The sequence below is a fragment of the Anopheles ziemanni genome, chromosome 2 (assembly GCF_943734765.1).
Source record: "Anopheles ziemanni chromosome 2, idAnoZiCoDA_A2_x.2, whole genome shotgun sequence".
Lineage (NCBI taxonomy): Eukaryota > Metazoa > Arthropoda > Insecta > Diptera > Culicidae > Anopheles > Anopheles ziemanni.
In genome coordinates this window covers 44,211,771-44,229,483 of record NC_080705.1, presented here as the reverse complement: position 1 = coordinate 44,229,483, position 17,713 = coordinate 44,211,771, and the positions used below count along the sequence as shown (strand labels likewise).

Genomic DNA, 17,713 nt, shown 5'->3' with positions numbered 1-17,713 from the left:
AAACTTTCCTTGAGTTTACGTAGGAAGGATTTAAAAAGCGAGAAGGTTAAAAACGCAATTTTTACAATCGCTGTCGATGGAAAAATAAATTGTCACTCACATCAAATTCCCGAAAATACTTGAAAGGTTGCATAAACACAGAAAATATTCGCAATTCTATTATGAATTCAAGACGCAGTTATATTTTGTGGAAAGTGGTATCTAGAATGGTGAGCTCAATTAACAAATAGTTAGAAAAATCATGCGTTTCTTTTGGAAGATTTAATTGAAGTTTTATTTTAAAAGTATCGTCTGATTAGTGAATTGTTGAAAAATTTAATTTGAATAGCTAGAATTAATCAATTTGAAATGTGTTCTAAATTGGGTAAAAGAGTAAATGAGGCCCCGGGCTAGATTCTCCTCTTCCTGCTGGTTCACATTAAGCGCCTGAAGCTATGCAAAGCGCGACACATGCATTCGTTTCGAATTTTTGAACGCTAACGGTTCGCTTAAAAGAACATAACGGTTTAAACTAATCACCCAGTGGAGGTTTAATGCGGGTCAATATACTTTTACATGTTAAGTTACTAGTAAGTAAACTATACCACACATGATGGACAGCATGAAACAATGAGTTTAGCCGAAGAAATGATTTGGAAACGGCGGCGCGCCCGCAGCGAGCGAAGCGAGCGGACTGCGCTAGGTCTACCGAAAAAGAAAGTTTGTTATAGTTTTGAGAAATAAGGGGGGCCCGTGGGCCCCCCTCATACCGCACCATTAGGTTGATTGCGTAGCCGAAATTAACGGTACACACTACGGTTCAAATACTCGTAGGTTGAATTTAACGTATTAATGTATCACCAATTGCATACATTCAGTTTAAACGTCCACAAGAGGTGTACCCACGATCGAAAAAATGGCGGCCGGGGCCTCATTTACTCTTTTACCCTAAATTGAAATGCGTTTATTTCACTTAAATCCGACTGTAACGTTGAGAATCACTGCATCCTGGAACAGAATCGCTTGTCCCCGGATTCGCGCCAGAATGGAGGAGTAGAAGACGAACCGACCAGCAAATCGTTCGATGTTTGCAGCGGAACAGTGGAGTGTCTGTCGCTTGGTGGACCGTTGTTTAAACGGCCGCATTTACTACTTTGAACTTCTTGCTGAATCAATCTCTCTTTGTCCGTCGGTGGTTGTGTTGTTGCGATTGTTTCACGAATGTGCAAAGGAATATGTTTTGTTTTAATGCCGCGCGCCACTCCGGGTCCAGCTTCCACGGGATTTATTTGACTTTCGCACCTGAGGTGTTGTAAATTTATAAATTTTATAATATCTATTTGTGTGCCCCGGGCCGGTCACCGTCTCGGAGCGGGTGACGTTTTGTGCTGTGGGGCATGGTCCGAGGAAAAGTTCCCATTGCAACCGTGCCGGTTCGAGGGAAACTATTTTACGCGGAAAATGAATGATTGCGATTGTTCTCAACGCTCAAGATGGGCGATCAAACTGTCTCCGGCTTCCCGGGACCGACCTCCGTGCCGCTGGTGTCGCCTTCTGACGCATGCCCAGCTCGCATGCGGGCTCAAGGTTGTGTGTGATGGGCGACCCAGGGCAGCTGCATCGCGAGTCGTGCGATTGTGTGCCGATTAATGTTTGCCCCGCTGGTTAGCGGGTATTAGCGGTGTGTGGGGCCAATTAGCACGTGCGATCATTACCGAATCCCAGGCCACGCACCGGTAGTGACCCCACGTCGAGCTCGCCTCCCCATTCCTCCCGGCTCGGGCCCCGGCTCGGGCTCCGTTTGCGGGTATAGGTAGCGAAGATAAATTAGCGAATATCGCCGTGTCGGGTGATCGTGTTGCGTCCCGCGCGAGCCGTTTCGTCATCGTGTGCCGAGCCACACTCCACAGCCACCTCCATCCGTACCGCCAGTGCCCTGGTATGAGTCGTATCCATAAGTCAGTGGATCCGAGGCAGCAGCAGTAGGAAGCAAGCAAAAGCCGTCGGTTAGTAGTGTTCACCGTGCACGAGGATTGTATCCGTATTTTACCCCTCCCCACGGCCTGCCCTCCCAGCGATTCTCCTCCGGATCACCGGGCAGACCGAGCTTCCTGGCGGCCGGTTTTATTTATCGCAAGACGCTGGAGATGCAAAGCAGCGCCCGGGATCACCCGGAACCGGGACGGGGGAGAAGGCAATGGGGTTGACGCGGAACAACCGAACAACCACGACCGATAAGGAGGCCATAAAAACAGGACGAACCGAAACCGAAAAGTGTCTTTGATCTTGCTGCGAGCTGCTGCTCCTCCGTTCTGGTGCACGCGCGTTTTTCTTTTCACCCTTTCTTCTTCTCCCCAGCGGAATGTGATGCCGGGGATGGAGTAACCCCTGGGAGAGATGGGAGAGGAAGAGGATAAAGATGGCTCCGTGGCGGGGATTAAGGTGAAGAGGACGATGAAATGCGAAAACCGGGAGGGGAAAAGGAGGACGAAAACACCGATGATGAAAAGCGGAGTAAAGAACGGCATGAATAATGTCTTCCATCATTCTGCCGGCGTGAGCGTGAGCACGCGGGAAAACTGATGAAGTACCGACAACTCCTAGCCCTCGACCCACGAGAGGCCGCGGGGTTGCGTTTAAACCGCGAGAAGCTGTTGAAAACGGCCGTCACGAGATGAGCCATTCAGCAAGAGAGAGAGAGAGAGAGAGAGAAAGAGAGCAAGAGAGCGAAGGAAATAAATCGATAGAGTTTGTCAGATGGTTAGGTTGGGACAGGGGAGGGTGGACATGGAATGGGGTTGCCGGTTTTTTTCCCGCGCCGGGGAAGGGTGGAGTGACAAAAACATCATCGGCATGAAACTGTATATGGCAAAGGACCGGCTTACCGCTTGGAAATAAATTTTCTCGTTTCGGAACATAACATAAGAAAACAAGAGAAGAGACAAAAACAAAGAGTTACGGAACAAAAAACGAAAAAAACAACAACATCGGAAGAAAGATACTCGCGGCGACAACATATAAACGGTCAGCGCGCGATGCTGTTCGGTTCCGATGTTTTGGTAGACTGGAGAATTTGTTTGAAGATAAAATACTTCCCGAAAGGCCGCAAACGGTTTGGGGTGTTTGGGTTTGGTTGGGCGCTGGTCAACCAACTCAGCCGGCGGGGGAAGTAATGCTTCATCGGGTGTCCATGGTATTGCGGCATGGTCCGGCGGTGGTACCGTATGTCGCAGCAGCGCGGCCAAAACACCTGACCGCTGGAATGATGGAAAGCGGCAGGCATACGCTATTCGTTCACTTTAAAATCCATTGCCCTGATTAGAACGGCTAAACAGTTCACATATTGTATGTAGGATTTGCACAATATTTTACAATAAACACTAAAACTACTTGTTTTAAAAATTACACAGGTATTTAGTCATTATGTATTACACAGCTTTGCAAAAATCTTGAGAGACCTGATTGGAATTTTCGTCAGCCGTCGGTGCTTTAGCACGCTTTAGTTTCTGATACTATTATCATGCCTTTGGCTGTATTCAAACATTGCATAACGTAATCTACCCTGGACGGAAAAGTATGCTTTTTCTAAGGCAATTTAGAAATTGTACATAAAGATTCGACAGCTCAGTTAAGATACATCCACTTGATTAGAATATATTATGGCTTCATTAGATATGCTAATGTGAATCAGAATAAACAAACAAAACAAATCTCTGAGTTTAAACTCGTTTGCTTGTGTTTGTAATGGTTGCTTAAAGGAATATTAGAAAAATAATTATTAGATAAATGCCTCAATCAAATGTAACGTAAATTAACTAAAATTTGAAAAATACTCTTACCACGACAAAGCATAATTTAAGTGGATTAATTGTCAAATCAAATTGTAGAGGTTATCTCATACAATCATGGAATAAGCTGAAGCTAACAAAAATACGATCAATTACGATCAAGTTAAAAAACATATTAAAGGTATAGTATTTATTGAAAGAATTGAGGAATTGCAATTATTCGTATTGCATTTTGCAATTATTCGTGTCGTATTCGACGTCAGCCAAGATAAAATTCCTGATCTTTAATTGTCCTGATCCAAGAATAAAAATCAGGAATAGGAATCAGGGATCGACATAATAAGGTGAAAATGTTTTACTAAACACTACATGTTTTACTTTTGAAACTAAATGATGATTGTAACGAAAGTAAATAGAAAAAGGTTTCCATTTTAATACACTTTAATGTTTGGTAAGTGTTTTCGTTTATGAATTTTTATTTCAAAATCATTCGAACAAAACTACACTGTGGCAATTTTTTAAAAATAACAAAAAATCGCCTAAAGTACTTTTCCTTAACTCACAGCCAAAAAATGCTTTGAAATAGAAAACCGGTTCACGAATATCTCCGCGTAACAACGGTAGCACGCCGTTCGTAACGATCAATATTTTTAAACGGAAGTGTGAAAGCACGCTGTGCCCACGAGAGGCCCAGCTTGTTAGCAATGCGTGTCATCTCGCATCCAGACGGGACCAACTTTCTGTCGGAGCCGATTGCGGTTGGGAGCAAACCGGGGTTCCCAGCGGCCCTACGATGCACGATGGCTGCTACAAGCCCGAGGCCCTACTACCGAGGCCTGGAACGGCTCCGGCGAACGTTAGGTTTTGTTTCATCGTCTGCCCGCTGCGCTTTGTGCTGCGCCTTCACACTTCAACATGTTAATTTATGAAAAATGTGACTCTAATAAGAAAAGTATACATAATTTGTTTATAAATCTATAAAACCCGACCACACACAACGATCGATAGTGTGTGGCACACGGACGGTTGGCAGGTCGTTTTTCTCTCCTCCTCCGGGCCGAGGAGCCGTCGGACTAACGCTTTCACTACGCCGTTCTCGCGCTCGTTTTGGTCGGTCTTGTGCGTCTTGATCGTCTCGGTGGTCGTGGTCCTCTGTCATCGCGTCATCGTTTAGTCAGTCCGTTGACTTGCGTCGACTGTCGTCAAGAAATCGTTAGTCTAAAGGGGCAAACCGGCAGGGAGCCGCCGCACAAAGTCGCGGCCGAGTGCGATCGTGCGAATATGCTGATGATGGAGGAGCCCGCGAGTCGTGGGGGGGGGGGGGGGGGACGGCGCTCGCCGATCGCTGCTTTGGATATTTATTGCACCAAATCCAGAAGGTGGCAAATTGTGACGTTAGCGAGCGAGGTAGCGATTTTTGAACCGGCTTCAGCGCCTGGGAACGGGCCGCTTTATTCGTTTCCTAAGCTCAAGCCTTATCCCCGATTTTTGGATCCACAAAGAAGCAAAACCTGTTCCCCGGTGGACGGAGTTCAATTGCTGCCGCCGCGAAGCTCCGCTATCGCATGCTGCTTATCGCATTTCCGATTGACAGATTTCCGATTCCAGTTCATCGGTGCCTCGCGGGAACCCAAGAATAACGCGCAAGGCGCACAACAACGGGCAAATCAAAGCGCCCATCCGATCCGATCCGATCGCTGGCCGAGGCCCAAAACTGTTTGCCCAATCGATCGAGCTTCCTTTCCTTTCGCCTTTGGGCGCTGTCCCGCGCGTGAACCCAATGGCCGGTCTGGTTGGCCTTTTTATTTTTGAACATCACCTTGTTTGCCGCTTGTTGCTTTTGTCTTTTGGTCGTTCCTTGAGTTCAGTTGTGAGTCCTGGTCCGCGGTCGGTTTCCTTTCGGATGACCGCCGTTTTGCGTGGAGCTTAATTTGCATTAACATGGCGGCAATTCCTTTGCCGAGAAGTACCGAGGACCGCGGGTTCCTGCGACCGGCAACAGTCGGCGGCAACGATCAGACGTTGCGAAAGTGGAAAAAAGGGAGGAAAATGAATAAATAACATACACCCAATCACACATGGACCATGTCGCATAGGCCGCACCAGAGGAAAAGGAAGCGCAAGACAAAAACCGGACGAACAAATCGGAACCCTACGGAGGTTGCCTTGGTTCGGTGGATTCTGTGTGCTCAGCTCCGCTCTGTCTACCGAAGCTGGTAGATTTATGCAATGAGGGTATGATACTTGGTTCGCGAATGGTCACTCGGAACTGATGACCATAGGTTGCTCTTCTTCATTCGAGGATCGTGTGTAATGTAAAAACCGAAGTATCTATTTAGTACCAACCATATTTGTAGCCCTTCTGATTCCCTTCCGATTGGAACCCAAAGATGTAAGTGTCGGCCATTGTTGAATTGCATAGAATCACAACTTGTTCTTCTCTGCAAAAATGGAATCCCTTATAAATTCCACAGGAAAAAATCTGCCAAAACGAAGAGTCCTTCTGAACGGCGTGCGCAAAATCTTTCTTCCGGAAGCCAATACTGGCCGTGGATTTGCCGATTCGATCATGCGGAAAAGGATCGCCACTGATCAACAAAGTGTAAACGCCGCTAGAAACCGGCAGCTGTGGAACCTTTGAAGCCGCGCTCGGAACTGCGTCCGCGTGTGTGATAGAAAAAGAGGCGGCAAAGTGGGAGAAAGATACCGCCACCAACAGAGAAAGACACGCGGTGGACAGTGAGAAAAAGCAAAAGGACACACGAAATTGAAGAAATAAAAAAAAGAACAACAACCAACCGCGACCGCAATGATCCCGAGTGCGAAAGGAGACAACAGAACTGGAACGGAACGGAACCGAACGGAATGGTAATCAAATTTGCATAAAAATCGTGGTGTGTCGTCATGCTGCTGTCCGATCTTGCAGCTTTGCCTCCTGCCCCCTTCCGTCCTTACCTTATTTCTTTCGCTCTTTCTGTTTCAGGCTATTTTTCACCCTCCTGTTCTTTTTGCTTTGCTTTGAAGCCGCGCGCACGCGGTGTGTATTGGTTTTTAATAAATTATTTTGCAAATTTATTTTGAAGTTAATAGAGGAATTTAGGAAATTTATTTTGCTTTATTATTCGCTGCGGCATGCGGCGGCGGTTTATGGTGTTGACTTTTGGCGGTGGTGCTGCTCTGTTCATCGGGGTGGTGAGGTAAATTAATGGAAGGCAAGAAGGCGAATACAAATAAATAAACATACGCACAGAGGAGAATGCCGCCGCGATCGGGAGGGACATCTGATCGTGGAAGGGTCGCTTCTTAGCCGTGGCCGGCCGGTCGGGATTGGGGCAGGTGGATTGATGTGCACGGTTCGACTTTCGATTCCTCGTTTCCGTTTCGTCTTGGTCGTTTTAGAGGGAACGCTGTTTCCGTTCCCGGCAGAGAAAAAACGGGAGCGACAGATTCCAAATTTGGGACGACGCGATCTGCTAAGCGATCGCAAGGGTTCTTATACGCGTTATGGATGTGTTGCACGGGTGGGTACCATTATGGAAAGTGAATTGACAGAGCTTAGCGCTACTGTTACACAACAACGCCAACATGCGGCTGGTCACTAATATGGCCATACCGTTCTGTCGACTGGCTAGATCCCGAACCGTCCCCCAACAACCAATACTCGAGCCTTGGGTTCATTTGGCTCGGATTCGATCGGGATCGGGTGGCGGGTGCGATCGATCGGATTCACGTCACGTCAGATTTACGGAGTGATTAATTCCTCTAATGCCTAGTCTCAAAACCGGCCGGCGGGTCCGGGAGTTGATACGTGTCCACCGATGTTGCCCGTTGTAGCTCCGACGCATGTTTGACGGTCGGTTGACGGGATCTGTCGCTGTCGATTGAGCCGTGTCCCGATCTGGTTTCGATTCGAACCTTAGAGGTGAGCATTTTTCGGCCAGTAGCTAGCAATTAATGTTATCCAATTAGTTGCGACCGGAGAGTTTCGTACGGTGACTTAGATTTTAATATGGTTTGATCACATAAACATGCGTTCTCGATACTAATTTATACATTTACTCAGGTGTGAGGTGAGGTTGTAACATTGTCGTAAATAAAATATCACTTTTACACCACCCAGGGCCTTTGTTACCGGACGGAAACGAGAGGCATTTTTAATACTTCCCCCCAATCAATGCGCGGGTTGGGGATGTTTCGAGTGATAAATAGAACAGGATGACGATAATGACAAAGCGGGAGTACGAGGGCAGGTAGCCATGCCGTGTATCGAACCACAACCGAATCCGGGAAATAGACGATCAATTTTTCAATATTCGGAAGTCGTAGTGTAAACAGGGATTTCGGGAGCGAAACGGAAAACCACCCGAGTTCCCGTTCGTCCGGTGCTGCGGAAATGGAACCGAGTTCGGAAATGCATATCGAATTCCATTTCTTGAGTCCCGCCGGAGTGATGATGTAAATAAAATACGCCATCCCATTAGTGAAATGGACAATCGGATGCACCTGCAACTTTTCAGTCCGACATCGCCGTAGTTTGCGGCACTTCCGCAACGGTGGGTGGGATGGTTGAAGGGTTGATGGTTGGCTGGGAGGGTTCCGATTCATCGATCACCGAAATCAGACTCGAAGAATGTAATCAATTTGTAATGAACGCTGGTGTGGTCCCTTGGACGCGCTATAATGTTCGCGTCTAGTTCGAATTCGTCCAATTAGTGAAAACCGGCCGAAGCGCTCGTTCCCAGAGTCGGTATGGGGTCAGTGTGAGGGACGGTGGTCAGCGACGGGGGAGACGCGGTCCGCCCGGATTGTTTGTTTACACTTCGTCGACGGAAAACACCGAAACGGTCGTTCGGCGAGGCTCGATCGGGCGGCATCCGTCAACATGATGTTTATCGAGAACCGGGGAGCGGGTTTCTCGCGGGATTCTGGGATTTCTCCCGGGGGCATTCTCGCCGCCACACGGTTCCCTTGGGAACTTTCTCTTCCAGAAGAAGAATCTTCTGGCGCGTTCGATCGGCACGGATGAATAATTGCTGCCCCCACGGTATGGTAATTGAATCAACAACATAGAAACATGTTTGCGATCGTCGGCAAATCGAGCGTCCCAAGTGTTCCGGTTTGCGTGCCAGACCATGTTACGAGCCGGGCAGGTGTTGGGCATAATTGGAATATGATTGCTGGAGTTGCGACTTTCCCGGGCCAGCTGCATCACCGAAGCTGCTTTGCAATGTAATTCGCCCAGGCTTCGGATCCGAACGGCAAGAACGAGACTAAACTAAAACAGAGATCATCGCCTTGCCCGTGCGTGAGAACGGTAAACAACCGAATCTGCCCAGACAAGTGGAATGTTTCCACCGTGCGATAGTTTGCAGATTACTTTTGTTTAAATACACAAATGGCATTCAGTAGAAGTTTTCTAGTTTCAGTTTATCACATCCGGGTATGTTGTACGTTTTGTCTGGGAATCTTTGGACACTGGAACTGAAGAGCAACAAAACGTTTTGTGTGATGACTACAAAAGGATGTCTTCTTTAGTATTCTTGAACATTTTGATTTTTAGGTAAGCATTAGAGAATGGTATAATGTACTTAGCTTAAATTTTCAAAAGTATTTATCTAGTTTAAGTCTGTGTCTGATAGAGCCGAAGCTACAGATTTTCAAAAACTAAAATCCATGGATTACCATACAAAACGTGCGACACATCCGTGTATGTTCGGTGACGTAAGGTGATTGCATAACGGAAAAAAGCATTCACCTTTTTTCGCTCTATACGTAGACATTTTTTTAGTGTACGAGCTTATTTATTCCAGAAAGTTAGGCCTTCTATTTTTAATCGAATTTCAAATAATTTTATCTATGAAATTCGATTATCGTAAATTTAAAAATTGAAGAATGAACTTTGAAATGAAGCTTTGATTATCGTAAATTTCAAAACTGAAGAATCGAACTTTGAAATGAAGCTCATTGTTTTGAGTAAATTTTCATTAAATACGATGAGTTGTTGTCAATTGAGTTTACATCGGGTATTTTATATGATTTGTTTAAATTTGTTCACAATTATGTTTCCTAACTTTTAGTGATAAAATTGTTTCACTGTATTAGTGTCTTATTCGAACAGTTACAAATTCTCCTTCTTCTTCTTCATCGTCGTCTTCTTCTTCTTCAGTGAGTATTTACTCCAGTACGGCTTTTGAATCCAGCTTCCTGGGCCTTCGCAAGCTACACTGGAGACATAGACCTCTATTGAGTTAAGGACCTTCTACTAAGGTCGTATGATTTTCTGTGATCCTGACTTTCTGTGAATCTAATTGCTGTGTGAGTTATAGTTTGACTGCGACCAGGAACCCCGTACACTGCTAACCAACCCCGGTGGTGCGCTGTTTTCGACTGTCGCGACTGTAGTTAACAATTGAAAAAATTATAGGTTTGAAGTATGTGATATAAGCTGATTGAGATTGTGGTAGGACAGGCACGTGAATAATTCTAAATGGTAATTAATCATTCTTTAAAACGCTCTGTTCAAGAATGCGATCCTCCATATTATAATGCAATTAGAAGAAAAATGTGCGGAAGCTCTCTAAGTAATTTCTAATAATGCAATAAAATAGCAATCCTACTTTCAAGATATTTAAAAAATGCAGTTTTCATGGAAATGGTCGGTAAGACATAAATTTTCAAAATGGGATCAAACACATTGCACCATTGTTGCGTAACTTCTAGCACCAGTTTTGTCTCTTTATACAATGTATAAACGAAAAGAGTCCACTGGAAACAAGATTATCATAATTTTATCCGCTAGCTAAAAGCGCCGCTTTTCCCATACGATGATGGGATAATTTTATGCCGTTGGTAGCAACTGGATTAACTCTTCATGGCCGACGCTTTTCGTAGACCGACGAGCATGACGCACTGGAAGGAAGGAAAACCGGCCGAGTAGTAACGCTCTTGCGCAGTTGCCTTTAACGGATTTTATGATATACGACATGATGCCGGCCAACATTCTTGCCATCTTGGTGCGAGCCTAGGGATGCAACGCAACGGGAAAAGAATAAATTGGGCTTCCCGATTGAGATGATGGTCCGAAACGCAACCCTGTTGCTGGTGCTACTGGTTGTCGGCCCTAATGAGGATGATTGAGGTGGTGGTGGTGGTGGTGCTCGGTTGAGTGGAAAATAGATACACCAGAATGGATCCATCACCACCGGCCAGGCAGCGGGGTGAAGGCGGGGAACCGGGGGCCATGTGCCAAAGGCAGTTAGGAAGAGAAAGGAAGAAGGAGATGAGGGGGTTATGTGTGCCCGTAGGCATTTGGGGCTCCGTTTTCGTTTTCGTGAATTCACATTTTACAAACTCATCTTGGCGTGCCTTTTCCCAACCCCCATCGAAATGTTTGCATAAACAAGAATAAACCATATTTATGGTAATCCATATTCATATTCCTAACTAATTCTATATTTTACTGTTTATTAATCATGTGTATGAATAATGCGTGCTCGTTCGGGTTTTTATTTTATTTTCTCCCGCGAGGTTTTGACACTTCCAAGTGGACGGTGTTGAGTAGTTTCCGTGTCCTGGTCCATGTGATCCAGCGGCAATAAATTTGAAATATGGAGTGGAGTAAAGCCAAAGAGAGGAAAGAAAAAGTTGTAGCAATTTATGCATCATCCAAGCTCGGGGTTGGATAATCCTAGCACATTGGTATGCGGGACATTCGTCGATCCGGACGGGACAGGACGAAGGCTGTAAACTTTACTTTCCGTGAAACCGAACTGTGAGTTGGCAAGTAATATCACGCGTTTGCCGAATACCTCTTCCCCGATGGGTACAACCTTTTCTTCGTGCCCTTTTCCAACACAACAAACGAAACAAACGAAGCAAACTACATGTGGAAAATAAATTCAGTTGTGCAAAACTGTACACGAGCGGTCTGGTTCCGTTTCAACAAAAGACCGACCGCTAAAAGGAACGAAAAAGTTGGGAGGCCGCCGCCGCGAGACCGAACGGTCCTAAAAGAAAGGCTTTAGCGCTTGGCACGCTGGCAATTAAATAATTTTCTTTCACTATCGCCTAACAACAGAAAATCTTGCCTTTTAATGGTTTTGGCGCGTTTGACGGTCTCGGAGTTGGACGCGAAAATCGTTAAAAACGTAGGGCCCCGCGAGAAGGAGGGAATGCGTCGCCTGGGAGGAGGGCAAAAATGGGGAACCTAATCAGGTGCGTTCCGGCGGTCATTCCAGAGCGCACGATGGTCACATGGCACAAGCCCGAACACCAACCGCGAGGATAACACGAGGTAAGACCGGTTGAAAGTGAGGAATGAAGGAAGGGAAGAAGAGACAGGAAAACGGATGGTGAGGCTGGCGGAAGGTGGAATCACCTTCGGGGGATGGGAGGGGGGATTCCAAACGACAAACTGGCCCCGGTTCGTCGGGTCGCTTCGCCGGAGTCTGCGGTGTTCGTCCCCGGGATCTCGGTGCGATCGTAAAATAGTGTGAACTTTATATTCACCTTAAATTATCTGGTCGTTTATCGGTTTTATGGAGGTTCCTGCTTAGGGTTCCCAGTTCTCTCTATGACGCCGCGCGGCGTCGCCGACAGCGCGAGTGTCGGGAAAAAGGCTGGAAAACACCGTCATCGTCGTCGTGGCCTGATGTCGGTGGCGGCAAACGCTTTACTTTGTGGCGGTTAAGGAAGGCTAAGGTATTTTTTGTGTTTCTCGGTGTGTTTTTGTTTTATTTTGGCTTTGCGTCGACAATCACCTTCACCGTTCAAAGGTGACACCGGCCGCTCGAAAAAGTGTGTGAGTGTGTGTGGTTTTTATAAGTTTAATTTAAGGATGATTCTTGGGCGGCATTTGGTCGCCGGTCCAATTATGATGTACTTCGTTGGGGTCGGCATAAAAGCAAGACGTGAGCGGGCAATGTCGGATCGCACTTATGGTAGATCATCCTGGACCATGGCACCCTTTGAAGTCGGAGTCCCATCGGGGCGACACACGTCTACGCACATTTGAATGGACGCTTTCGCTTCTTTTATTTCCAAAGTAAGAGAGTTGTTAACCAAAAACAAGTCCAATTTAGTCCAGTCGAAGTTACAGCTTAGAGTGACTTGATGTTTGGTATTACAGCGTTATGGGCCGATTCAAGAAGAATTGAAACCCAAAACCTGTAGGATTGAAAAAAGCACTGACTTTAGCCAACAGAAAAACGAGTCGTGAACAAACCAATCAAACAATTGAGTTAGTATCAAAATCTTGTTTAAAAAACCTGTTCCTCGATCGTCTCGTTATCATAAACGTTACTCACTCATAAAGCTTATTAAAGATATTCATTACATACGTTTTGTGTTTGGTTATCACTGAAAGCAAATATGAACATTTATTTGTTGTGCCAGGAGTCATGGCTTTTATTTGAAGAGTATCTTGTAATATTAATATAAAAATTGCACAGCATAACTACAAAATAAAGTTAAACGAACCGTTCAAAAGAAGCTTTAAATGATGCACGATTGTGGTTTTATTTAAGACTAAAAAATGGAAAAATGTTGAAGTAGAGAGTTTTGAACCAATTTTTTATTGTTTTCAATGCTGCAATTTTATTCTTACTTGATTGCTGTACGTATGAAACTTGTGAAAAGTATTGATCGAAACATTTTACCCGACATTCCTTTAATAGATTCCATTGTTTGAATGGACCGACGTAAACAATCGTAATATCGATGTAGGTCCTCAGATTCAATTCTAATTTATTCTTCATTTAGCATACTAATGTTAATAAAAAGTATAAACAACCCGAACAGGTATGCGTTGCCTAACGTTGTGGTTAGTTAATTCGCAAGGATTCGCCACGTGCTAATTTAGCAAACGCCGTCGGCGAAATGCACTAAGACGCAGGTTGCACAATTACATCATACCAAAAACGGCTCACTTCGTCAAACTACAGAACACTGATGAACTAACGGTGTTCAATGGAACCAGCAGTAAGAGAGTGTTGCAATCCATTTGATGTAGCACTAAGAGAAAACCTATCTGAACATGATTGACAGATTCAAACAATCAAGGAAGACAGATGGAATAAATATTACCCAATAACAGTCTTGAACTATGCCCGCCACAGTGTTGTGATGAATGTGTATTTATAAAGGAAAAAATGCGGTCCGCGAGGCACCCGAATGCGTCTGTACACATGTTTTATTTCCTCACCTCTCCCTCCCACCGAAGTTGCCGTCGCTTTTCCGGCCGTCTTGATCCATTTTCCGACGGCGGTTGGGGAAAAACGGCTGCTGACCCCGCAGGAAAGGGCGAGGGGCAATCGTGAGTAGCCGAGCCTCGGGAAACAACGGGAAAGTGCATTTTGAAGTTGGGATCGCGGACCAGACGACGGTGGACGATCGCCGCCAATGTACCATTAAAGTGAAGTGAACTATCCAAACTGTGTCCCTTCGAGCCCTCCCACACACACACACACACACACACAGGATGGATGGGTTCCATTACGGAGTGAGGCTGCTAGGCGGGCTAATGGAGCCGGATGGAAACTGAAAATCGCTCCGATCGTCAATAAAACACTTGCTCGTCCGCTCGATGATGGATGACGCGTTGGATTGTATAACACGCGTGCGAAGGAGCGTGCGTTTCTTCTCGCCGGGAAGTGATGTGTTTGTGTATGTGGGTGTTTGGATGCGTCGTCGTCTGTGACCCGCGGTGCAGCCGAGAGATTGACACTTTTGTGCGTACTGCGTAATGTGTTTATGGAAGATCCACGCCAGCTGTTGTTCGAGTCGCGGGAGTCGGGAAGGTCGGTAATGGAATCTTAAAAGGGAAACCCGGAAAGTATGAAACGTTCTCCCCGACTCCGGTATGGCAACCGTTGTAAACACCAAGGAACAATTTAACGCTGATGGTGTACACTTGAGTGTCATGAAATAAAAAAAAAGAAACTAATTTTCGACGATATCCTAAGGTCGAGAAACCGACGACCGGTGGCCAATAAATTACTCACCAAAGGGAGGCGAATCTCAAAACCCAGGCGCGACTGATGAAGATCGACATTTCACACCTCAACGCGCATTTTCGCTAACAGCCGTCGGGTAGTTGAAGAAATTTGACTACCAAACGCTTGCCAAAAATGCCCGCGTTTCAATGCAAACTACCGGTTTTACTCACGTCGACCCGCGCGTTTCAGTGTTTGGGGGTACTTTCGGAGGAAAGCGGCACGAAGGTGTGGGAATTTCCCTCCGAACCCGAAGTGACCATTTCTAACCGGCTCGTTGTAGGATTTCCCAGATTAGGTGTAATACCGGGACGTGCAACGTACGTAATCCGCCAAACAATGGTCCCGGAGGTTGGAGAACATGCGTTAAATAATTTGGAAAAACGTCAATGAACCCTAGGGAGGATCTTTCTAGAAATGCGAATGAGCAAATGCGTGTGTCACTTTCTCACCGTTACGTAAATTGTGTAATCGATGCTCTCTTAAGCATGACTGTATTTGATTTAAACAACTTAAAGTAATCTACATAAGATGTTCATTAATGTGCATGAATTTTGCTATAACCAGCTCAGGAAACGTATTAAATTATGATGGTAAAAAAAATGGTTATTATGGTTTTCTGTACATTTAGTTCTGCACTCGATTTTCCTAACCAAAATCCAAACATTTGCTTAACATCTGTTCTGTTCATGAAATCGTGTTTTCATCTTTTTAAGAGACTTTAGAACGTCTTAACAACAAATCAAAATATCCCTACTTGCGATCATTCCAGGACTTGCATTAGAAAGGAAATGCCTCCTAAGGAGAAGCTTTAGCAACGATCGTATCAATGTGTCATCCTCCTTCTATATAAAACTTCACAACTCGAATCAATTCCCGGCTTGCAATAGTTCTACCTTTCCCGTATTCAAATATTTAACATTTTCCCCAGAAAAGGTTATTTGTAAAAAAAAGGGTGGAAAAGTTACTTCAAATTTGGTTTTCAATAACCATTCCTCAAACGCCACCTTTCGCATGCGCCTTTCGCATTAGTCCGATTCAATTAAACATACCAAAGATATAAGTATCAAAACTTTATGAATAGCTAAATATGCGATAAAATATTTCCAGTACAGATATAAAAATGTTGCGTACGTGCTTTAGCACCCAATGTCATACGCAATCATATCAATGACATCTTTTGTAAGCTGGTCTTTTCCCGCATGTCCTTTTCAATAAGAGAATATCATGGGATGAGATCCGAACGATGCATTAACGACTTTTCTTTTCAATGGTTCTTCATTACAACAGACAAAACTTCTGCCTATGAATTGTAGACCAACTAGTAGAAACAATTGAGTAACACTTACTTGGATGTATGTTTGGTCCATGGCAACCGCTACTGTCCAGGGAGTCCAGGTGGTGGTTCATGACCAGCGACGGTTGCACCAGTCCACCTCTATGATTGTGTAAGGGTAGTTGGTGTGCCAATGGGCCACCGATCTCTGCCATTACCATATAGGAAGATTTTGGTGGGAATGATGTGGTGGAGCGATCGGAGGCGCTTTCAGCTTCCACGGCTAGGACTACCTGCCACGCCGAGGACTATACAGGGGGACCACACTGAAGTCGCTTCCGTCGCCGGAGCTTTCGCTTCCACAACCGGTGCGTCCGGATTCGCAACACTACTGGCACGCGTGTGCACAGGATGTACCGGATCCTTTCCACAGGATACACAATTCTCTCTTCTATGCCCCTCTCTTTTTCTTTCTTTTTGTTTTATTCAAGGCACACACGGAATGCTAATTCGGAGGTTTGCGATCATTCGCTCCGCTCGGTGTTGTTGTATCCAAAGAATTCTCAGCACGATAGATGAAAGGGGTTGCATTAGCACCGTACAATTCCTACAGCGAACAAGAACTGCATATCACTCGTGCACATATTCACTATAATCCTGGATCGTAGAGGGACTACTATCATTTAATTGCACATCTCTACTATACTTCAATAGACTTTCCTTGCCCGGGGGTCACTTCTCTCTAATCACTAATCCTTCTGGCGTGCGGAACGACGGGGTAAACAGGACGACAGAAAGGCAAACATCAAATCAGTGAAACCATCTTCGAAACGTCACCAGTGTCACCTCACAATTTTTTCCGGACGTGAATCCAAGAACTCGAACACAACCATTGAGCTGGAGAGTGGTGGAAGGTGAAACGCACGTCTGACTCCTGCCTTGAGCCTCCGATGTTTTGACGTTTGACGTTACAGAAGGGCCACGAACGACTCGATCTCGCGGGTTCTACGCTTTTACCACACGACACGCGTACTCACGAACGGTCTAGCACAGACTGAATCGTTCGCGTTTGTGTGAACCGCTATTCCCGGTTCGATGACCCTGCGCTACCGATTCGATGACCTCTGCTCGAACAAAACTTGCTATTCGACCGTTTCACGAACCGCTTCGATTACCGGTTGGGCGGACCAATCACGACGCTTCGTTCTATGGATTTGTCACTTACACAAACGCAACTGGCACGCAATCAACTGCGATCGACACACACACTACTGCTTTAGGAGTCCTACCGGTTCAAGAAAGTACTCACACTCTCACAAGCTCGTACCGGTTCGATACTTTGTTTCACCTTATCGCTAGCTTTCTTTTTCCTTCTTCCGTCGAAGGCGGAGTTAGTGCGTTAGGTATCGCCGATCTCCTTCGCTCTGGCGTCGGTGGTTGCTTCCGTTCCTCTTCACACTGCCGGAAGGTGTCCGTAAGCGAATCAGATTCTTCGAACACATAACTAGACAAAGGCAACGGGCAGAACAAAATGGTCGACGACGGATACGCGTTCCGAATATCCGCGTTCGAGAAGGTCGAAACGGTTCCCTCGCTTTTTATTGCTCAAACAACCTGTGCCCGACTGTGCGGTAAGGATTTGGAGAGTTTTCATTCCAACGTCCCTTAAGCTTAACCTT

At 45.7% G+C, this 17,713-nt stretch overlaps 1 protein-coding gene across 1 annotated transcript in view; it reads right to left on the bottom strand.

Moving 5' to 3' along the window:
• LOC131281093 (insulin gene enhancer protein isl-1) overlaps nucleotides 1-16,255 on the bottom strand; it is a 37,718-nt gene extending 21,463 nt beyond the window's left edge. Inside the window, exon 1 of the mRNA XM_058310347.1 lies at nucleotides 16,108-16,255. Within this exon, the coding sequence (XP_058166330.1) occupies nucleotides 16,108-16,255 (148 nt within the window). The remainder of the gene's footprint in view (nucleotides 1-16,107) is intronic.
• Nucleotides 16,256-17,713: the final 1,458 nt, after the last annotated feature.